The sequence below is a fragment of the Neolamprologus multifasciatus genome, chromosome 16 (assembly GCF_963576455.1).
Source record: "Neolamprologus multifasciatus chromosome 16, fNeoMul1.2, whole genome shotgun sequence".
In the NCBI taxonomy this organism is placed as follows: domain Eukaryota; kingdom Metazoa; phylum Chordata; class Actinopteri; order Cichliformes; family Cichlidae; genus Neolamprologus; species Neolamprologus multifasciatus.
Genome location: NC_140454.1, coordinates 363,303 through 387,457, shown reverse-complemented (window position 1 = coordinate 387,457; position 24,155 = coordinate 363,303). Strand labels below are relative to the sequence as shown.

The following is a 24,155-nucleotide window of genomic DNA, read 5'->3' as shown; positions in this document are numbered from 1 at the left end:
TTACCACTGTGTGGCTGTAAGTGCAGCCATCACACCGTGTCTATACTGATGATTTATTTCCTTTGTCTTGTTTATCAGGAAACCATCACATTGATCCTGGCCACAGACATGGCACGCCACAGTGAGATCCTAAAAACCTTCAAGCAGAAAGTTGACAACTTTGACTACACAAATAAGGAGCATGTTGCCTGCGTAAGGACACATTTATAAATAAATCTTGGTGCCGTCACCTACAGTTAGGATCAGCTAATCTGAACCAACAAATACATGAATTATAACACATGAATTAAAGATTAATGTGGAAAACTCAGTAACTGGACAGTTAGTAAATCAGTATCCGTCTTGCAAGGACAGACAGTAAAATGAAAATAATGTGATCGGTAACTCCTGCTTCACTTTGCTGAGCAAACTGGAAGAGAGAGAGAAGATTAGTTTGTTCCCCAGCCTGTCCAATGGAAGAGATTACTGAAAAATATGCAAATGTACTTAGCTACATCAGCATTTATGGTAGCCTCGACCCTCTGACCCTGTGTTGTTTGCAGCTGAAGATGGTACTTATCAAATGTTGTGACATCTCCAATGAAGTGCGGCCCATGGAGGTGGCTGAGCCTTGGGTCGATTGCCTGCTGGAGGAGTACTTCATGCAGGTAGGTATAGCAGAGTCATTTGAATACAAGCAGGCAGCATTCAAAAGTCTGTTTCATTTGTACACGGAAAGTTCTGGTTAGCTGTGGTCCTAGATACTAAGATGGAGTGATGCTACACAAGGTTAATAAATAATAATGAGACACCTGCAGTCACTTGAAGTCTAGCTTCATTTACTTTAGTAGGAGGACAAAGAGAATAAGTAAATGAGAGAGTGAGCTGCTTGTGGAAAATATGTGTTTGTGCTGCTCAGAGTGACAGGGAGAAGGCTGAGGGACTTCCTGTGGCTCCGTTCATGGACAGAGAAAAGGTCACCAAGTCAACAGCCCAGATTGGCTTCATCAAATTCGTCCTCCTCCCCATGTTTGAGACTGTGATGAAGGTGAGTGGACGGTGACAGTCAAGGACAGACAAAACAAGAGAGGTGTAAGATAGGAGTGGGTCCTTGGACCTTTGAAGTGGCTTGCTCTCCGTTATAATTCTTCATATTGGATAAAGGGTTCAAATTGAAAAGAAACTAGCTGCTGCTTTAGGCTAACTGCTTTCCTATTACACCTGAAGTGAGACGGCTATCTACTTTGAATTCCTGAATTTTCAGTATTACCCTGCTAATTTTAAGAATGTAGCAAACAGAGATACAACAAATATATGTGAAGGTCTACCATGTTTATTCCTCTGCATATTATTAGAGCTTTTTTATAATTTCATGTTTTGCATTACAATACCGCAGAGACACAACAACTAACATATTTAAACTGTACAGTCTGAGGCAGAAATATTTCAGTAGCTAATGTAGCCGTGGCTGTTCTGTGAGTCTATTGTGCAAGTTTTGTGATATGCCCATGTAGAAAGGACGGCACTGCAACGCTTGACTTGCCCTTACTCTGGGCTCCCTCTTTATTTTGGCAACTGGTACAAAGAAAACAGCACAGTCTTCATTAACAGTGTGTAAAGCAACTGCAACCTTCAGTTAAAATTAACAACAGTATCGCTCACAAGCACCTACCACCAGCTTGGGAGTTTTTTTTCCTTCCAGCATGCGCTGTGCAGCAATTTGGAACTTCAACAGTTGCAGTTGCGGTATTTGTCCACCAGGTGGCTCCAACTATTCACAAAGCACATCAATTTTGAGGAAATTCATTAAGCTGTTTTCTAACTCTGTTACACTAACACATTTATTCAAACTGCATGTCACTGCTGTTGTACATTAAAATCATTTGTGGAAATAGTGTCCTGGACTTTTACAAACAATTCTACAAGTTTAGCAGGTTCATTTGAGAGTGATGATGATAGACCTGAAAAGACTCAGCTTAATGATTCCTCTGCAGAAATGAAGCTTTTGCTCCTGCTGGAAAATGTTAACTGCTAAAAGGAAGATGTTTCAGATGAATCGAAGCAATATATCCCAGGGGTGTTCTGTTGGATTTTGGTCAGGGGTCCAGTCAATGGTATCAATTCTTTGATCTTTACTGGCCTACCACCAAAGCAGTCATACAGACCGTGTCACCACTGTCACATTTGCCCGGGTGAACCTGCCAGTGGCTGACCTGCCAATTCTGGTATTCTATGGCTGCGCAGTGAGCGCGGAGCCCAGTAGAGGATATCAGACCTTACCTTATGAATTCTGTTTGTGATTGTTTGGTCAGAGACATTCACAGCACTGGCAACGCTCAGCCTGTTCTTCCTTCCACAAGCAAATCCTGTTTAGGCACTAGGGACCTTGTGTTGCCCTGCCCAGCTTTCAGAGAGTAACTACCTGTGCCCTCGATTATTATTATTATTATGTGAAATCTTATAGGAGTTGGACTATTATATATATATAATATATACTTTTATATACTCCTGTCCAGCTTTGTGGAGTCTTTTATAAACTGTTTACGATCAGTCTGCAGAGGGTCCCAGTGCTGTGGAAGCTGTTATTGCTTGTTCCTGTACCAAAGATGCCACGCCGCAGTGCCCCCCAGGGTTTACAGATCTGTGGCGTTAATTTAAGACATCATGCAGATGTGGTCATGGTCAGGCCACATCTGGACCCCCTTCATTTCGCTTACCAACCCCGCCTCGGAGTTCAGAACTCCATTACTTGCTCAATCATGTGTATGCCACTTGGAACAGCAGGTGAGCACTGTGAAGGTCATTTTTTCTTTTGTACTTTTCCAGTGCATTCAACATCATCAGACCAGTCCTCCTGGGTGATAAACTGACAGCCATGCCTATCTCATGCGCTGGATTATAGATTACCTGGCAGAAAGACCACAATATGTGTCTGACAAGTTGATCAGCAACACCGGGGCACCACAAGGGGCCGTCCTCCCCCGTTACCCTATCCCCTGTTCACCCTCTACACCAGGGGTGTCGAACTCCAGGCCTTGAGAGCCGGTGTCCTGCAGGTTTTAGATCTCACCCTGGGTCAGCACACCTGAATCAAATGATTAGTTCATTACCAGGCGTCTGGAGAACTTCAAGACACTTGAGGAGGTAATTTAGCCATTTAAATCAGCTGTGTTGGATCAAGGACACATCTAAAACCTGCAGGACACCGGCCCTCGAGGACTGGCGTTCGAGACCCCTGCTCTACACCTTGGACTTCAGCCACTGTACAGAGACCTGCCATCTACAAAGGTTTTCTGATGTGGTGGATGGATGCATCAGTGGGTTTGGTGAGATGGAGCACCAACCTGTGGTGGACTCCTTTGTCATGTGGAGTGAGTGGAATCACTTGCAGTAACAAAGAACAAGGAAATGACTGTGGACTTTAGGAGGATCAGGAAACCAGTGACCCATATTTCAGTTCAGCGTGACAGATGGAGTGGGTGCTGGGGGCTGCTGCTGCTGCTGCTTTTGGGGGAGGCTCAGACGGGGGCTCTGTGCAGCAGGTGTGGATATGAACCGAGTCTCACAGGCGGCTTGATACATCAGCATTTATGGTAGTCTCGACCCTCTGACCCTGTGTTGTTTGCAGCTGAAGATGGTACTTATCAAATGTTGTGACATCTCCAATGAAGTGAGAGCCATGGAGGTGGCTGAGCCTTGGGTCGATTGCCTGCTGGCAATATTACAAAGAAAACTGAGAAAACCCTAACAATGATATGATCTCCTGTGAGCAAATGAATTGGCAACATCATGGCAAGATTCGTCCAGATGCTTGGCTACAAGATGAACACAAGAAGCAGTATCCTCCATGGAGAAGGAGACTAGAGGCCACACAGAGGGGATGCTGGAGATGGAGATAGAGCAATATTGGAAGAGCACAAGGAAGGAGGGCGCAACAAAGGCCAGACTTAAAGCCAATTGCACAAGTTGCCATCAAGTGTGGGATTTACCAAAAGAGATGCTTTTTCCCCACTTCTGTTCTGCATAAGTCTGAATCCACTCATTCAAGTAGAATGGCTACAGATACCAACTACAGAATGGGATCTGTAGTTGGTATCTGGGATCCTCTTTATATATATATAAGGGAGATGACCGCAACCACCAAATACCTGCAGAGGGTCAGCCAAGTCCTGAAGAGCAGCTGAATGGGAAAAACAAGATCTGGGCAATCAACACCTATGCCCTGCCGGTGATTAGATACCCTGCTGGGATAATAAGCTGGCCAAAGAAGGAGATAGATGGCAATGTATGCTAAGCGAAAGGAAGGAGGCCAACCACCGATGAAACAACGAACATCCATAAGTACATCGGGAAGATGGAAACAACTGACATGTGCTTGGTGAATACCTCAAGCAGCAGAAACCCAAGAAAGAAGAGGAACAAGGAGAGGAACCATCATGGAAGGATAGTATGACCACTGACAGAAGCAACTGACATCGAGAGATCTTACCAAAGCTGGACTGAAAGACAGCACACATAGCACGGGCACTAACCGTGGCAGCACAGGAACAAACTCTGAGCACAAGATTGTGTCTAAAATTTTGAAGTGACCTAACATGAAAAATGTGGACTAAATGAAGCGCTGTGAATACTTCCCAGGTGTTCTGTATGTGCTGTATGTTCTTCCTCAGATGTTACACTAAATTTCTTAGATAAAGTGACTGTTTTCTGACCAAACGTCTTGTTCAAACAACAAACGACATTTCCCTCAGATACTATACTGTCTTTTATTTAAACTGATGTTTGGTCTCTGAATTGTAAGTGGAGACCCAACTCCAATAACACTAATCAGAGAAGTGTCTTGATGCATGCTAAATCATCCCAAAACATTGATTCTGTTCATCTAGAATCAACATTTTCAGTGGGAGAAACATTTCATCACTCATCCAAGTGACTTCTTCAGTCAAAGTTGGTTAAAGTTGGAAACTAGAACCACTGGTGAGGTCAGTTTCTTGATCATAAATATGCAAATTGTTGATTAATGATCAATAACAAACACATTTTCCCTAAACACGGTGTCTCTGTGGCTTTCAAACTCCAAATCACACTGCGCCAGAATCGAGGAATTGTTCACCAGTGGTGCTAGTTTCAGTCATCATGTAAATGTATCCTTTATACCCTTTATAGTCAGAGAAGTTAACACTTGCTCTCTGTGTAAGTGTGCAAGAATGGGAGAACAGGAAGTGGTGCAGAGGTCCAGTAGCAGATGGCCTTAGATTAGCCAAAATAGATTTTTTGTTGGTGATGGTGCAGAACTTTTTGATCACCTATAAGAATGAGTATATAAAGCAGTTTAAACTAGCTCCACCTCAAGCACCTGTTACCGTAAATGTGTGCTTTAGCAGTGACACATCAGCAATAATGATAAAATGGAGGATAATGCATAAACTGTCACAGTAATAATTATAAATTCCAACCAGGAAGTTCCTGCTAAAATTCCAAAGTGTTACATTTTACAAGTGTAAACCTGTCTGTGCTAAGGATCTAAATGGACTGCTTATTGTTATACACTGTTACACTGTCTCTTGACTTCACACATTTTGACTCTTAGAGTTACATAAACACAAAATAATGAGGCGTTTGCAGCTTTAATACTGACTGCATGTGTGTGTGTGCATCTGTTAGCTGTTCCCACAGATTGAGGAGGTGATGGTAAAGCCACTCAGAGAGTCAAGAGACCGGTACGAAGAGCTCAAACAGATTGATGATGCCGTGAATGAGGTAGGATGATTTTTACAAGTGTGTGTGTTTTTAAATGCGGCTGCATTTAATTTGTCCGATTGGTCCTGAGTGTACTTTGTAACTGAGAAAGTGTGTTTCCTTCAGGTGCAGAAAAAGAAAAGTGAGAATTTAACAATGGATGGTGAAAAGGTAGGAACTAGGGATGCAACGATACCAATTTTTTCAAACCGATACTTGGATCTGAGTACTTGCCGATACAGAGTACAAAAAACGATACTTCTACCACACACACACACACAAATGCAATGAATTGGAAGACAGGTTTATTTTATTCTCTGCCGATAAAAAATAAAATCGTAATAAAAATGACCACAAAAAAATTTCAAGTGAAAAATAAGCACTTCTGTTAAATTATTGCAGAGTCTCCACATTGTAATTTAACAAAATATCACTGAACTATTGGCACTGTCTCGAGCTTTCAGAATAATAAATAAACACTTCTGTTTGGAATAAAATAAATACAAATTAGGTTTGAGAATAAAATAAACTTTTAAATTATTGCAGAGTGTCCATATTGTAAACAAACAAACAAAATAACAAAAGTATTCAGCATTGACGAACAAACTCCTCATCTGCCCGTGGATCATCAGTCCACTGTGCTGTTAAACCAAGGACTGACATCGCGCGCACACTGCTTGTCTTTACCTCTTTAGAAAGTTTTGGCACCATTATCTCCCTGATGTGTGGGCGGTTGGGAATTTCATATCGCAGCTCGAGTATGCTGAGAAGACGTGCAATCCTATGTTTTCCACGGCCGGCATTGGCTGGTCATCCAGAGCGATAAAATGAGTCAGAGCCTCTGTTATTTTAACTGCCCGTGGATTTTCTCTTGACATTTTTCATCGCTTTTCCAAAATCTGAGTTAAAGTTGGCTGTTCTGGTCCACACTGCTGACATTTTGTTTAGCCTAGCTACAGCAGCCTCCAGTTTCTCTTTTTTATCTGGAGCCGCCAGTCTCACTCGCCTAACCCTGTGCCTGTTTAGCGCGGGATGTCCCCCTAGTGGCCAATCTAAAAAACTACAACAGAAATGACAAGCCACCCTCTGATTAATGAAATAAGTTGGTATCGGTTCATGGTATCAGTTAACTTTTACGAGTATGAGTACACACACATTTTACAGTATCGTCCCCGATACCAGTATCGGTATCGGTGCATCCCTAGTAGGAACCAAACACAAGTGTTTGCTGCAAGGTTTCAGTCAGACTATGTATGAACCGCTTTCTTTGTGATCCGTGTGTTTCAGGACCAGTGAGCACAGAGCACAAGTACAGTGGAATAATGAGATGTGTTGTTCCATCACCCTGTCCACTCCTCACATGGAGCAGCATGAAGGGTGTTGTAGTTTCCAGTGTGCCACAGGAAGATGATGGCCGATGTTTAAGAGCAGCTTCTTAAGCTGCTACAGGACTTGAGGACTTCAGAGGGACTCTGAATTGAGTGGTTTTAGCTGAATGCTAGCATTCGAATACCACAGACTACTTCAGTGAACAATATTTAGATTTAATTCGTGTATTGTGGGTTTTTTTTTTTTTTTTACAGATGTACATATTTTTATTGGCTTTTGTTATTTTATACAAAAATTAAAAGTATAATCTTAATAGCAAAGTTCTGCCTGGACTGTTTCTTTCATTTTCAAACAAAAAAGCCAATTATTTGTCATGGAAAGGCAGCAAAAGAGAAGAGGAAAAAAGGAGGGCAAAGATAGACAAGGACAATACAAGAGAGGGAGAAGCCAAAGGTTAACGAAATGCAGTGAAATGAAATGCTTCCTAATTCTTCTTGCGATTGCTCCCTCTCACTGGATCATCTGCATCCATCTTACCCTATCCTCCTCTGTCACACCCTCTGCATATCCTCCTTCACTTCATGGGTCATTATGGCGCCAGTGTGTACGGCATGCCATCTGCTGCATCTTTTGCTCTCCACTTTGTTTTTGTTGTTGTGTGTCAAGCAAAATGTCAAGTGTCTACCGATGTATGGTCACCAGACAGTTCTAACGCTTTTCTCTACCAACCTCCACGCTCACCTCACTGGAGGAAGCAGCACAGACGTCAGGGTAAGTGAGGTGGGTGGTTAGCTAAAACGCCTGTTTGCCTGCTGTCCCAAACTTTTCCTGGCCCAAAAGGAATCGGCTCCTCACCTCTTTGCTTTGTTGTGCTCGTTGGATCAGGTGTTCTCTATCATAACAATCGAGACCATCTCCCCACTCTGTGATGTAAAAATGGTAAATGGCCTGTATTCGTATAGCGCTTTACTCGTCCCTAAGGACCCCAAAGCGCTTTACACATCCACCCATTCACACACACATTCACACACTGGTGATGGCAGCTACATTGTAGCCACAGCCACCCTGGGGCGCACTGACAGAGGCGAGGCTGCCGGACACTGGCGCCACCGGGCCCTCTGACCACCACCAGTAGGCAACAGGTAAAGTGTCTTGAAGGACACAACAACCGAGACTGTCCAAGCCGGGGCTCGAACCGGCAACCTTCCGATTACAAGGCGAACTCACAAATCTTGAGCCACGATCGCCCCATGTATAACATATGGACGGCACCCCGGCTATCCCGGCCATGCCCCACAGCTTACGTACAAAACAGTCGTGCAGACCTGAAACTCGCAATCGTTTGATCTCTACTTCGTGCAATGTGTGTTTGTGTACTTTGTGTTGTACCATGTGTAGTACAACACAAGTCTGTGGGGTTCTAGGGTGTGGTGACAGTGTGGGTACGTTTACTAGTGATGGTGTGATGAAGCCCTGGGAATGTGGCGAATCTTTCTGACCAACTGCTTTGGCAAAAGGCAGATGACACGAAGCCCCGTTGAACGGCTCCTGTGAAGTACTGACATCAGCTCATCATTTGATTTACAGCAGCCCTGCTGTGATAATACATGTGGGCTACGTACCAGTGGATATGTGAACGTAATGATGTATCAATCGCAGAATACCCATATGAGGTCCTGTATAATCTAAATATATACACACACGCACACATAACTAACCATCCACTCAGAGTTGATTTAAGTCTTATGTACATGTACATAAAGTACACGGACACACTGCACAGGTAGTTTCATGTCTGCGCGGCTGCTTTATACTCGTGCTGTGGGGAGTGGGCAGGCTAGGCAGAGTGTCTTAAAGAAGTATCTACACATCCAACCAATGGGGATCATTCCCTGTACATATGGACAGTGTTGGGAAGGTTACTTTTAAAATGTATTCCATTACAGATTACAGATTACATGCCCCAAAATGTATTCTGTAACGTATTCCGTTACGTTACTCAATGACAGTAACGTATTCTGAATACTTTGGATTACTTAATATATTATCATGCTGTTTACAACTACATGAATGTACTATTGCTGTGATTTATTACTGTTACTGAAGGTCCGCGGCTCCGAACCGTAGTAAAGGGACCTCTGACTAATACGGTGGGTTCTGTGTCGGCTCGTAGCTGAAAACTAGCTTTACTTTGTTGTCTGGGTCAACTTTGCTAGCGAGAGACAGAGAGAGGCGTTGAAAGGCTGCTCCAACAGAACTTATTGTTTTTGGAGGAAAACACGAACACGGTGTACAGTCGAGTCTTAATAGCTTACTTACAACTGGGCTCGTCAGGCTCTCTTCTTGGCTGCAGTGGTTATTATTATATTTACATGCTTCCAGCTCCCGTTTCTGCTCGATGACAGCTCGTACTTTTCCTTTTTCTCCCTCCCTCGCTCACAGACACATAACATGTATGGCAGTCCATTCTCCCTGCAGCACGGACTACACTGCCCATGATGCTACATTCTTTAGAGCTATACCTGTAGCATTCTGCCTGTTAGCTTAGCACAACAACAACAAAAAGGCCTCTCTCACCCAGGAAACACGCAGAGAGAGAGCGTCACCCTGTAACCATGGCAACCGTAACGCTGCCGCCTGGAACAACTGAACGTAGCTGTCAAACGAAACCCAAACAGTCCTGACCCGCGACAATATGAAACAGGGAAGTACCGCCGTGTAATCCATTTATTTCAACAAAGTAACTGTATTCTAAATACCACCTTTTTAAACGGTAACTGTAACGGAATACAGTTACTCATATTTTGTATTTTAAATACGTAACGGCGGTACATGTATTCCGTTACTCCCCAACACTGCATATGGAATATGTAACGGAGTGGAGAGAGAGTCTCGATGTGATAGAGAATAAATTATTTGACCAAAAAACCCCAAAACACACACAGCACAACAGCAAAAAGCATCTCAGCAGCTGTCTGCACTGTGGTGCACAGGTAATGATGTGAGCTTCTTTTCTCGCCGCCTGACCTGGGAAAGTAACCGAAACTCCAGGCCTCAACCCTACAGTGTCAGGACAGCTATGCATAAACCATGTAAAACAGAAGAGGCCCAATTTCCTTCACAATTATATGAAACAGTCATCGAGAAAATGACTACTTCAATTTATTGCTGAGAGCCTGTGAAACCCAGAGTGTTTAATTAAATCCTAGTCTCATTCTTTTTAAGTTGTGGAACACATTTTCCTGTTTCATTCATTCTCATAACTCACTCAGCTTTTCCTACACGTCAGAATCCTGCTCTGGAAAAACCCTGAGGAAGTTTAGTAGTAAATCTTCAATTCCTCAGCTGCTGCTACCACACACTGCATGCATGCAATCTGAAATGTGAACAGAGAGCAACTCTAACCCGTAGACAGTCTGAGTGCATGTGGTGCATTTCGGTGAACAGCATGTTTCCTTCACTGGTGATGGTGGAAACATAGGGCAGACTTTAATGATAATGTTTCTACAACATTTTTCTTTAAAAATAAGAGAAATTTGAGTCAAACATAAGAACCCCTCATCGGGCCTGTGTGGTGAAGCTCACACATTTTATCAATGCATCAAAACAAGGAAATAAATGTTCTTCAAGTGTCTTCAGGCAAATGGCTGAGTCACCGACTCTGTTTCCTTCTTGACCCTCTTGTTGCCCTTTGCTCTTTGACCCCCGCTCCTCTTCAGGTGCTGCTCCTCCAGCCTTTGTTGTTTCTTCTGGAGGTACACCGCCACATTGTCAAAGGTCACCTTGTGCAGCTGCTCAAACCGGTTATTAGTCCTTAAGGAGGCTGGTATTTAAGAGAAGGTACAGTAAGTATATGTCTGCATCAGTATATGAAAAATATAATAATACTGACAGATGTCCTGATGCAGGCTCAATCATCCAGGTAAGGAAATCCCAAAAGGTTGATTCTGTTCATCCCAACATAGCGTTTTCAGCAGGAGAAACATTTTGTCACTCATCCAGGTGACGTCTTCTGTCTCAGCTGACTGGTTTCCAACGTTATAAACACTACATTTGCACAATGACTGGAACCAGCCCACTGAATGAACAATGTGCTGGGAGGTCGGTTCCTTCATCAATAATTTGCAAGTTTTAGGTAATTTGCAAATTGCCTAAAAATCTTAGAAATATGGTACCAACCAGATGTTTACTCTGGGTTGTTTTGCCTTTGAGGAACCTTGGAGTCATTTTTGACCAGGACATGTCCTTCAATGCACATATTAAACAAATATGTAAGACTGCTTTCTTCCATTTGTGCAACATCTCTAAAATTAGAAATATCCTGTCTCAGAGTGACGCTGAAAAACTAGTTCATGCATTTATTACTTCCAGGCTGGACGACTAATTCATTATTATCAGGATGTCCAAAAAACTCCCTGAAAAGCCTTCAGCTCATCCAAAATGCTGCAGCAAGAGTCCTGACAGGGACTAGAAAGAGAGAGCATATTTCTCCTGTTTTGGCTTCCTGTTAAATCCAGAATTCAAAATCCTGCTCCTCACATACAAGGTCTTAAATAATCAGGCCCCATCTTATCTTAATGACCTTGTAATACCATATTACCCTATTAGAGCACTTCGCTCTCGCTCTGCAGGCCTACTTGTTGTTCCTAGAGTATTTAAAAGTAGAATGGGAGGCAGAGCCTTCAGTTTTCAGGCCCCTCTTCTGTGGAACCAGCTTCCAGTTTGGATTCAGGAGACAGACACTATCTCTACTTTCAAGATTAGGCTTCAAACTTTCCTTTTTGCTAAAGCATATAGTTAGGGCTGGACCAGGTGACCCTGAATCCTCCCTTAGTTATGCTGCAATAGGTGTAGGCTACCGGGGGATGATGCACTGAATGTTTCTTCTTCACTCACCACGTGTGTTCATACACCTCTCTGCATGTAATCATTAGTTATTATTAAACTGTGGCTCTCCTGCACACATCTTTTTGTCTTCCTCCCTTCACCCTAAAACGGTCGCAGCAGATGGCCCCGCCCCTCCCTGACCCAGGGTCTGCCGGAGGTTTCTTCCTGCTAAAAGGGAGTTTTTCCTTCCTACCGTCGCCAAAGCGTTTGCTCAGACTGCTCTGACTGCTGGGGTTTCTTTCTATTACTGTAGGGTCTTTAACAATATAAAGCACCTTCAGGCGATTTGTGTTGTGATTTGGCGCTAAATAAATAAAACTGAATTAAACTCACCTTCAAGTGTCTCCCAGTGTGGCCTGAAGGCTTTGGTCACTCTGTTGAGTTCAGGTACATGAACAACACACTAGAGAGACCCAGAGAGCAGACAGGTCAGCCAGAGTCAACACACCCATACACATTTATGGGAGAGAATTAAACAGGGAATTTTGCAAATGTAAACGATAGCAGCAGACTATATTTATGACTATATACACTGAAACACTGGCCAACATCCCTGGAAGAGAGAAACTGCACAGACGTGTCCAGCAGAACACAATACCATGGCAACCATAAAGGTACAGCTGTACTGCCATGTCATAGGATCTGATTCGCTGAGCCTGTGTTTCATCAGAGTTAGTGTATCACAAAGAACAAACTCGTTTTCAATACTAATATATATAGAGATATAGAGATATATAGATATATATAGATAGAGATATATCTAGATAGATAGATAGATATATATAGATATATCTATATATAGATATATATAGAGAGAGAGATATAGAGATAGATAGAGATATATCGATATATAGATATGTCTATATCTATATCTATCTATATATCTATATCTATATATATCTATATATATATATATATATATATATATATATATATATATATATATCTCAATACTATTCTCATATATCCAATATGGACACTGGATGTGTCCAGTCTCCAATCTCATGTATCCAGTGTATGAATGTAACCAATACAGAGACTCCAATCATCTGAAAATATCTGAGTGCAGTTTCTTCTCTACATATATTCATTATGAATTATGGCATTGTACCTCCCAGGAGCTGTGTGTCAGTGAGTAGATTTGAAGTGGTGCATCGCTAGAGTCCATCAGCACCCACAGTCGTCCTTCGGGGTCAAAGTTCACGTCCAGGGGACAGCAGGGCAGGGAGATCCTGCTGTGTGGCACAAGCTTCTCCTTGCCCTTCTGAGTCAGTGTGAAAAGCTGGAGTATGGGCACGCTGAGAACACACGGGGCGCAAGCAAATCATCAGTGGGACCCCTCTGTAAGACTCTAGCTTTAATTCTGAAACTGGATTTACTACTACAGAGACTTGGCTTAGTCTCTGTAGACGACATTTTTTCCTGACAAAAGCCAGATGCTAACTAAATAAAAAGTAAAGCACAAGGATAGAAACTGTGATGAAATATACTGACACTTTTTGTCAATGTTTAGAAACGAGATCGAATCAGAACTAATGTGTAGTTGTGTAGAAAGGCGGCCATTCTTATATTTTGCTTGTTTTTATGTTATTGTATTTTTGCACACCTCTGTTGCTTGTGAAGCTCGCACACGAGAATTTCACTCACATGTACTGTACCAGTGTACCTGCACATGTGACGTGACAATAAAAGTGATTTGATTTGAAGTGCTTGGTGTTGGCTCTGCAGTAACATTTCCTGTTACAAAGCACAGCAGTGTTTTATGTACCTTACGTGTGTAGCCCATTTAATTAAACACTTTTACATAACGTCTTATTTGATTCACATTGGTGCCCTGCGCGAATGCACAGGATGGGTGGGTTTAAAGTTGCTGTAGGTGGGAGCTGGCAGCTAAAAATAGACAGTGGGTCCGAGGATTGTCAGCGGGATGGAGAGTGCAACTGATTTAACAAAACTAAAGGTGAAGAATGTTTAATCTAATGTTTGGAGAAATCGTTATAAACAAAGAAAGTAAAGGTAAAGAGCTGGACTTTGCTGCACTTCTCACAACACACAAAGTGCTTGTGTTTAGTTTTCAGTCTTCTGACTGACCCTGGTGGGCAAAACATTACTCCATTGTGACCACAGATAGTGGACAGTCGGTGGTACTGCAGGACAAAAATGCCCAGACTACTTGGATTATCTATCAATGGAGGAAAAAACGAACACGTGCAAAGAAACTACGACTTTTGGGGAAGTGTGATCCATATTCTGCCCCAGCAGCTTTATTTAAATCCCTGAAAATGGCACCTCTCACAGAGTGACACATACAGCCATGATAGCAGCCTTCAAAGTAAGGACAGCAACATGTATTTTTGATCTGGATGGTTAAATAGCGCCATCATGTAGGAGGTGAAGAAGAAACGTTTCATCGTTAAAGCAAAGGTAAGCCCTACATAACTAGCTTAAACCAACTACCACACATAAGCTAGCTACTCGGAAGCCTAAACAGAATCGCTCAGTGCACCACTCCACACGTCCATCTGGCCTTTACTTGGAGTTTCTATCCGATTTCTCAGGTTTTTTTAATCCGATTTAAAGCTTAGATTAAATTAAAGCATTATTGTGGGTGATTTTAAAATCCATCTCAACACAGCATTTAATCTATTAAAATATAAGAAATAGCTCTAATATATACAAATAGCTTAATTATAAATATCAAGACTATGATGGAGGTGAAATATATATGATTGAAATTTTACTCCAACCTGTAAAACTTCATTTGTTATTTTACTGTAGAGCAAAAGGGTAAAACTGCTGCACTGTGTATTAGATAGAAGAGTTGTACAGAGAGACACGGACAGGAATCATTTCCTGTGTCGCTCAGTGGTGCATTATGGGTAATCTCTGTCTCACTGAATGTGCTCCTGTGACTGGCCAGCACGTCACAGAGTGGGTCCTTATCTTAGATGACCTCCACCTGCCACTGAGCATGATGATAAATGATAACTATATTTGTTGTTCCATTACTCGTTTTTCCTTTAATTTGGCGCTCATCTGGTTAAATTTGTAAAGTTGTATATAGTGCACAGTCCAACAACAACAGAGTCGCACACGGGGACTCACCTGTCACACTGCACAGCTACATACTGACCATCACTCGAGCTGGTAATTCGGCACACTGTTGTATCCTGAGCATTGAAATGAAAAAAACAAACAGACGTTGGATTGGTTCACTCGGACTACTTGCCCTTTTAACAAAGAGACTTGTTTCCACAGTCCCAGGATTTCTAATATGAAAATGTTTGGTTGGTGAGAGTCAAAGGAGCTTGCAAAGAAAAGCGTCTGGACTTCTTTAAGTTGCTTGAAGACGTTTCACCTTCATCCGAGAAGCTTCTTCTGTTCTAAGGTCAAATGGTGGAGAGTCCCAGATATAAACCTAGTGGGAGTTTCCCCCCACAGAGGGACAAAAGGACCCCCTGATGATCCTCTAATCGCCTGAGCCAAGGTGTGAAACTGGGTGTGGGTCACAATCAGCCAGAGTTTCAGGTGAGTTCATTGTGAAACCTGGCCCCACCCTATCATGTGATTTCCTGAGGTCAGATGGCCCAGGGTGTGAGTGGGCGTTAAGGCGTCTGGGAAGGGATCTCAAAACTGGATTATAGATGGCAGAGAGTTGGTGTCGTAAACCACCGCCTCTGTTCAAAGATGGTCGCTCACAGTGGACATAGATGCTTCTTTCACTCCTCTTTCAAACCATCTGTCCTCTCCGTCCAAAATGTGAACATTGGCATCCTCGAAAGAGTGACCTTTGACCTTTAGATGCAGATGAACTGCTGAGTCTTGTCCTGTGGAGGTGGCACCGCCACAGGACAAGACTGTGAGCGACCATCTTTGAACAGAGGCGGTGGTTTACGACACCAACTCTCTGCCATCTATAATCCAGTTTTGAGATCCCTTCCCAGACGCCTTAACGCCCACTCACACCCTGGGCCATCTGACCTCAGGAATTTGCATGATAAGGTGGGGCCAGGTTTCACAATGAGCTCTCCCGAAACTCTGGCTGATTGTGACCCACACCCAGTTTCACACCTTGGCTCAGGTGATTAGAGGATCATCAGGGGGTCCTTTTGTCCCTCTGTGGGGGGAAACTCCCACCAGGTTTATATCTGGGACTCTCCACCATTTGACCTTAGAACTGAAGAAGCTTCTTGGATGAAGGTGAAACGTCTTCAAGTAACTTAAAGAAGTCCAGACGCTTTTCTTTGCAAGCTCCTTTGACTACGATGACCTGGATGACTGAGAACCTTCACAGACATTTTGGTTGGTGAGATAAATCCACAGGTCGTTTTCAGCAGTTTCCCCAAAGCCTCGTGACAACTGTCATGATGATCCATGGATTTAACTGTAAAAACGTTCTAAAGCTGTACAGCAGCAAACAGACAATTGTCAAGAAGTAAGAAATGTTCCAGACTTGGATGTCTCTGAACAGGTTTCAGTGATGTGCTACACGGACACCTTTGTCTGAAACGGAGAGAAAAGTGCTACAAATGTCTACAGTATGATCCATCAGCAAAAACTACAAAGTGTGCAATGATTTGTGTGTAATGTCTAAGGACTCACAAGCGTGTGCTTTAATCTGCATACAAATACTAACCAATTTGAGCACACACAAACCAATTTTACAAATGCGTGTACCCAAAGTGATCGCAGTTCAAGTTCAGCTTCATAAATCGGATCATTTTTCTCTGAAAAAGCCGTCTGTGCGTGCACATGTGTAAAACTACACACGCTTCCCTTTCGCTCACAACATCTTAAATGCAAGTGGACGAATCGCCTCACACGCACAGATCACTTTGCACGCCCATGTGGGGTTGTGAGACACACTGCCAGCTTCACACAGATCCACACAAATGTAAGCTGTGTTCAAGTCCCAGTGTGAAGCTCGGCCTTCTGCTTTCTTTTTCCAAAAAAAGTGGATATTTCTTTCTCTAAATAAACAAAAAAGCTCTACTAGAAAACAGAGATTTGCCAATTACAGACACTACACCAGGGGTAGGCAACTCCAGGCCTCGAGTGCCGGTGTCCTGCAGGTTTTAGATGTGTCCATGACCTATCACAGCTGATTTAAAGGGCTAAATGACTCCTCAGCATTTCTGAAGTTCTCCAGAGGCCTGGTAATGAACTAATCATTTGATTCAGGTATGTTAACCCAGGGTGCAATCTAAAACCTGCAGGACACCGGCAATCGAGGCCTGGAGTTGCCTACCCCTGCACTTCACGGTTCAAAGATTAACAAATGGCTCAGCTGCTTCTACATGCTGGGCGTTTTTCTGCAGGGAAAAGTCAGTCAGTGCACAGCTGCAGAGGGAACATCATATCTATACAGAACATCACTGTGGCTCAACTGGAAAGAGTACGTGTATATTTTCAATATAGATATAATGCAGGTAATGTGTGATAGCACTTTGAAATTAGGTTACCATTTTCTGATAAAATCAGGCTAACATTGATATTAGCTTAATATAAATCCCAAACACTTCAGGATGTAGCAGCAGGTTATTCAAACCATATATTAATCTTTAAAGTTTACTGTGTACAGTCTGTAATTTGTAAACCTATGCTTTCTAGTAGAAGGATCATTATAGGCCACTTTATGGCCATATACAAAATACAGGTATGAGTGGAAGCCCAGATGTCCCAGTTTTACACTGGGACTTGAACGCAGGTTACATTTGTGTGCACAGGAAGCTTTTTGAAAGATCCGATTCATGAAGCTGAACTTAATAAATCCTGTGTAAATCATCACCAACAGAACTGAAACACATGCAGTCCTCAGATGTCACACACATCACTGCACACTTTAGTCAATCTTAGTTTATATGCTATGCATTTTTAACACTTCTGAGGCAATTTCTCTCCATCCAGCTACATCGTGCAGCTTTAGAGAAGCCACACAGGTTAGGTTAGGCTGAACCTGTGTTGTAGTCTCGGTGTTACAGGATGAAACACACTGGATACCTTGTCTTTGTCAGCCTCGGAGCTCGTGGTCTCGTCAAGCTGTCTGAGATCCAAACTCTGCAGCTCAGAACCAGATTCATAGTCCCACAGCTTCAAAGTCCCATCCTGGTGAAGAAGCACACTGACACTCAAACTGCACATGATTTTTATCTGTTCAGTCAAAGTACTTCAGTAAAATCCAACCCCAGCAAATGTGCATTTTTGTTGTTTTGACTTGTTATTTTTTCCAATCTCATTCACATGATTTGTTCATCAGTAGAGTACAGTGTGTCAAAAGACACAAAACAAGACATTGTTTCAATAAAACAGATTTATGACCCTCCTATTCTCTGACCACTCTTTTTTTTTTAATGTTGATGTAGAGTGAAGCTCATAGAGGACTGCCCATGACAGGTAACAATGGGCTGGCATGCTTTACAACAGTGGGACAAACTGCAGAGAAAACTCACACATAGGGGTGGGCGATAGAAACGATATACGATAGAAACGATACAAATTTGGCCAACGATAGAGATTTTGACTATACCGCTCTATCGCGATAGCGCATGTTGATGATTTCATCAAGCTGCGCCTGTTTTGGTCAAAAGCATCGCAGCGGCTATAACCATTATCATCTGCAAATTATGGCGGGCCACAGTCATAGCAAAGAGATGAAGCACTTTTGAAATATGGGGAAAGCCAAAAACTGCGCTTCCTCCACTTCCGTAACATTGATTCATTAATGTTGAATTCTCTCACAGCTGTTCTATTCCCATGTTGTTGCAGTATATTAATGACTAACCTCGTATTGTGGATGAATAATCTCAGTTGTTCTCCTGACTGAAGTTTTCCCTGTGTATAGCCAGTGTTGGGGAGTAACGGAATACATGTACCGCCGTTACGTATTTAAAATACAAAATATGAGTAACTGTATTCCGTTACAGTTACCATTTAAAAAGGTGGTATTTAGAATACAGTTACTTTGTTGAAATAAATGGATTACACGGCGGTACTTCCCTGCTTCATATTGTGGCGGGTCAGGACTGTTTGGGTTTTGTTTGACAGCTACGTTCTGTTGTTCCAGGCGGCAGCGTTACGGTTGCCATGGTTACAGGGTGACGCTCTCTCTGCGTGTTTCCTGGGTTAGAGAGCGCCTGTTGTTGTTGTGCTAAGCTAATAGGCAGAATGCTACAGGTATAGCTCTAAAGAATGTAGCATCATGGGTAGTGTAGTCCGTGCTGCAGGGAGAATGGACTGCCATACACGTTATGTGTCTGTGAGCGAGGGAGGGAGAAAAAGGAAAAGTACGAGCTGTCATCGAGCAGAAACGGGAGCTGGAAGCATGTAAATATAATAATAACCACTGCAGCCAAGAAGAGAGCCTGACGAGCCCAGCTGTAAGTAAGCTATTAAGACTCGACTGTACACCGTGTTCGTGTTTTCCTCTGAAACAATAAGTTCTGTTGGAGCAGCCTTTCAACGCCTCTCTCTGTCTCTCGCTAGCAAAGTTGACCCAGACAACAAAGTAAAGCTAGTTTTCGGCTACGAGCCGACACAGAACCCACCGTATTAGCCAGAGGTCCCTTTACTACGGTTCGGAGCCGCGGACCTTCAGTAACAGTAATAATCACAGTAATAGTACATTCATGTAGTTGTAAACAGCATGATAATATATTAAGTAATCCAAAGTATTCAGAATACGTTACTCTCATTGAGTAACATAACGGAATACGTTACAGAATACATTTTGGGGCATGTAATCTGTAATCTGTAATGGAATACATTTTAAAAGTAACCTTCCCAACACTGTGTATAGCATCCTGCTATGTGATTGCATTTGTCCCTGACCTCCAGAATCCCTCACGTTAACTTTTATCGAGTGGAAAAAAAGTTAGCGTTCATCCTCCAGCTTCACTGTGCTAATGTTATGCTAACATAGCTGTGTCGCTAGCAATCACGTAGCACAACATTATATACCAGGTAGTCCAACTTCAGTAACCCTGCAAACGCCACTGCTGTTTAGTTTTCTGTCTTCATTTATGTTGGAAGTGATAGCAGAGCTGTACGTTTGAATTAGTTTCAAAAATTTCTCAGTCAGAACATGGTATGTCATGTTTAGGTGGAAACTAGCGGGCTAACTTCCTGTTAACTTCTAACTCCGTTAAATTTAATAAATTCTGTTTTCATGGATGCCTGGATGTTAAATGTGATTGTTACACCTGCTAAAGCAGCAACGCTGATCATTTTATTAAAGATGAAAGAATTTAGACAGTTTTTAACTCTTAGTGTTAGTTTGACTTTGGGACCTGAAGTAGACGGAGTTTTGGACCCAGATTACTCCGTGAAGCTCCTCACTACGGCAGCCGTAATGCTCTGACAATCCATCAAGCAGTGCGGCTTACCAAAGTTGTACTAAAACATTTTTAACAGATTTCTGCCAAAATCGGTTCAAGGTCAGTAAGCACAACCAGAATTCATACATAAGGCACACTCTTGATTTTTGAGAAAATTAAAGGATTTTAAGTGTGGAAAATACATTATACAGAAGAAAATAATATATCGCGATATATATCATTACCGCAAATGCTTCAAATTATATCGCCCAGCCCTACTCATACATATACTGGGAGAACACGCAGACTTCATGTTAGATGTCACGTACCCCTGATCCAGACAGAAGCCAGTGTGGATGTGCTGACAGGATCTGCAGGGCGCTGACAAACCTGAGAGAACACATAAAAAACACTGAAGCAAACCTCACCTACACGCTGCTACAGTGAAACCGTGCACAGACAGCGTTTTCCCTTTCTGTTAACACACTCACTGACGATGTCCCAGGCAGAAAGACTGGATGTTGTATGGAGACCTGAGATGGCTCACTCTGATCTTCTCATCACGGTCAGCTGTGATGATGTACTTGTCATCCAGCGCCACTGTCTGAAAGACGACACAAGAGCATCTTTAACAGACATTCTGATTCTGATTTCTCCCGACCGTGAGAAAGGAGACATCTAACTGATTCTGATCCGCAGGTCGCGCTGTGTGTTTAAGTCCTTGTGCAGAATCCATGTTCCTGCTCGCATTTACTGTCTTAGCTGTTTGGTGGTTGTTGAAATTTTGTGAGATTTCACCAGAGATTCTGGCATTTCGGGCAAAATAAATTTATATTAAAAAATCGATTCAGGATTTTAATGAATCGATTTTACGTTATCCAAGCCAGAATCGATTTTAATCAATAAACCGATTATAAAAACCCAGCCCTATAAGGCACTGAATGATGGTGGTGTTTCTTACTAGAGCTAGCAGCATGGATAGGTGGCCCATCTTCAGCTCGCCTTCTTTCTGTGGCTCAACCACCGAGAACACGTACACATCTCCTGATTTGTCCGCCACCAGCAGCTCATCCTCAGCCTGGGTGAACACCAGGGACGTGCACCTCCTCACCACCCACCTGTTAGACACACAGCGCCGTTCTGAACACTTCTGTGCAGTAGATGAAGCTACTGCAACTGAGTGACAGAGGTGAAGTCATACCTGATGCTGATGCAGTGCCAAGAAGGCTCACAGCTAAACAGAACTAGTCTCTTGTTGTCATCAGTCAGTGCCAGGAGCTTTCCAGATGGAGATACAGCAAAGGCGAGGACTTTATCACTTCCTGTTTCTTCTGAGGAACCACCGTCACTGATGAACAGAGCAGATATGTTATAGCTATATCCTAAAGCCTGACGGAAACTTCTGCGAGATTTCCCACAGCAGTCTAAATGCTGCATAAATCTGCTTCTACTCTGCGTCTGTGTTTCTCTTGTTCAGATTCTTATTTTCATTTGCACAATACAAACACGTTACCAGCCCATTTATACCTGTTCTTCTCATCCTTTGTATTCTTAGGCTTCTTCTCAGCAGTGCTGCAGTCAAACACAAATGGATCTCTGTGATCAAGGAGAGTAAATCAGTTACAATTCCATCTGAAATTCTACTGCCCGTTATCCACTCAACAAACATATATTTCAGCATCAATAAAGTAACAGGACAGCTGGCAGATGGATTTAGTTCATTTTAATTTGTCCCAACACAAGTTGCTGATGCAAATGAAATAATACTTTCATTAGGCTGGTAAAGAAGAAAAAAAGCTTATAGGAGAGCAAACACCTAAACGTGTACCAACAATTTGTTACTTTTTAGCATTTTATCTGTAGATAGCAACACTTAAAGAGGAGCAGAAAGAAATCAAAGGCTGCCAGATACCAAGCAAACCTAGGCGTCTGTAACAAGAGCTCAGTGTTTCATATACAGATAGCTCAACCAGGAGAGCTACAGCAGTATTTTCCAGATGTCAAAAGTCAAAAGTCGCCATCATGAATATACTCAGAGGGTTTGAAGCAGCTGAAGGTGGTGGCAGGCGGCAGAGCATCTCAGAGGAGGAAACTATTCGCTAATGTTCATCGGTTCCAGACTTCAAGCAGTCATTGACCGCAGAGGATGTTAATCTAATGTTCAAATAGCCCTCATAACTTTGCCGGTGTTCTGACAAACCATCCTACTTTGGCAAAACGTCCTACCATAAGTAGTTTATGCACATTTCTGCTGTCACAGAGTAATTCCAGCACCAATTTAAGTAGGTATGACGGTTTGCCACTTAACTTTGCCCATCAGAGTATGCTTGTAGCTCATATGCATACAGCCAGGATGGTTTGCCACTTCATTTTACCCGTTAAAGTATGCTTGTAGGTAACATTCACAAAGGTAGCATGATTTGCCACTGAATTTTAGCTGTTAAAGTACGCTTCTAGCTCATATTCAGAAAGGTAGGATGGTTTGCCACTGAAATGTAGCTATTAAAGTATGTTTCTAGCTCAGATTAACAAAAGTAGGACGATTTGTCACAAAATTTTAGCAGTTTAAGTATGCTTGTAGGTGACATTCACAAAGGTAGGTTGGTTTGGCAGTTAATTTTACCAGTCAGAGTATTTTTCTAGCTAATATTCACAAAGGTAGGACAATTTGCCACTGAATTTTGTGTTGTGCGCATGCGCAGAAACAACAGGTAGGATGGATTCCCAGAACACCGGCTCAGTTTCTGTTGAGCCTGTGGAAATGGAGGAACCCCTTTAATTAGGGCTGAGAGCTTTCAGCTTGTTTTACATCACTTCCCCTGTTGGTGTTTGCAGGAGCAACACTGCAAAAATGTGATCACCGTACATGTTTTTGTGGAAACAAGTGTAATTCGTAAGTGGCGGTTTTTATCATTTGAAACCATCGTTGTGTCATGATTTACATATCTCTAAACAATAAACAAGAGTTACCCCCTATCCACAGATTTTCTTGTATGGTTATCCACAAGTATAGATTCAGCAAGGAGAGCGCTTGGTTGGGTGGGGTGTAAGGGTAACAGCACTTTCTTTAAACAACATAATTAAGTATGACTTCCTATTTTAGAAAGCCCTAAAAGCAAGCTAACCATACGTCCATGTTCCAGTGTATTCGATCTAACGTGAAGAGCTGCGAGCATTTCTAACACGGAGCGTCCGGAACAAGTTGGAACCAATGAAAGAGATTTAAAGTCAAACCTGGCTTCCTTTGTATGTACTGCAAACAGTTTTTTGTCGCAGGTGACAATAATCCAGTTTCCACAAAAACCTACAGCACTCATGATGCTTAACGCGACCGGGTATCCATGTGTGCGACGGGAAACTGCCGTATTTTGTCGCGTACGAAATACGTCACGGAACGCCCCTTGAGTACAGGACGCACATAAGAAGCGCGGCCGTGTCCACAGGAGAAGAAGAACGAGTAAAAAGAACTTTAAAATCGGAGCAAAACCTTGAAAATTAAGATTTAAAGACTGCTCATACTTCCAGCACATGTAGCGCTTAGCTTGAAAGGTGGGGAAGTTTATTACTGAAGTATTTTAACATTGCTGTGATGCTGTTGTTCAGGTTTAGGATCTGTTGTTTTATGAATGGCTCATTGTGCCCAGCGCACGCAGGCTGTACAGAAATATGTACAACAGCTCGAGCACTGGGGCGTGGCAGCATGACAGTCCCACCCTGTCAACATGGCATCTGTTGTTACAGTTTTGCTCATATCCATCATACCCACGGGGGTACCAACAGTGAATGAAAATAAGGGAAACTTGCACCATGTCCCTGAGATGGCATCCAGCCACAGGGAGGGATACACGGGGCAACGCAAGCAAGCTCTAAATGAAACAGTTTCCCTTGTGAAATAGAGCAAGGTGCTGG

The 24,155-nt window shown here is 42.7% G+C and overlaps 2 protein-coding genes across 2 annotated transcripts in view; one reads left to right on the top strand and one right to left on the bottom strand.

Moving 5' to 3' along the window:
- pde9aa (phosphodiesterase 9aa) overlaps nucleotides 1-7,367 on the top strand; it is a 27,331-nt gene extending 19,964 nt beyond the window's left edge. Inside the window, exons 11-16 of the mRNA XM_085135177.1 lie at nucleotides 79-192; nucleotides 543-647; nucleotides 899-1,027; nucleotides 5,644-5,739; nucleotides 5,845-5,881; nucleotides 7,006-7,367. Of these exons, the coding sequence (XP_084991303.1) occupies nucleotides 79-192; nucleotides 543-647; nucleotides 899-1,027; nucleotides 5,644-5,739; nucleotides 5,845-5,881; nucleotides 7,006-7,157 (633 nt within the window). The 3' untranslated portion in view covers nucleotides 7,158-7,367. The remainder of the gene's footprint in view (nucleotides 1-78; nucleotides 193-542; nucleotides 648-898; nucleotides 1,028-5,643; nucleotides 5,740-5,844; nucleotides 5,882-7,005) is intronic.
- A 3,255-nt stretch (nucleotides 7,368-10,622) lies between these two features.
- On the bottom strand, nucleotides 10,623-23,627 carry wdr4 (WD repeat domain 4). The gene is made up of 11 exons (XM_085135160.1): nucleotides 23,481-23,627; nucleotides 21,774-21,842; nucleotides 21,448-21,594; nucleotides 21,208-21,364; nucleotides 20,738-20,850; nucleotides 20,576-20,636; nucleotides 17,935-18,039; nucleotides 15,040-15,104; nucleotides 13,046-13,232; nucleotides 12,268-12,337; nucleotides 10,623-10,870 (listed from the first exon to the last, which is right to left on the bottom strand). The coding sequence occupies exons 1-11, from the start codon at nucleotides 23,561-23,563 to the stop codon at nucleotides 10,683-10,685; spliced, it is 1,245 nt and encodes a 414-aa protein (XP_084991286.1). The 5' UTR covers nucleotides 23,564-23,627; the 3' UTR covers nucleotides 10,623-10,682.
- Nucleotides 23,628-24,155: the final 528 nt, after the last annotated feature.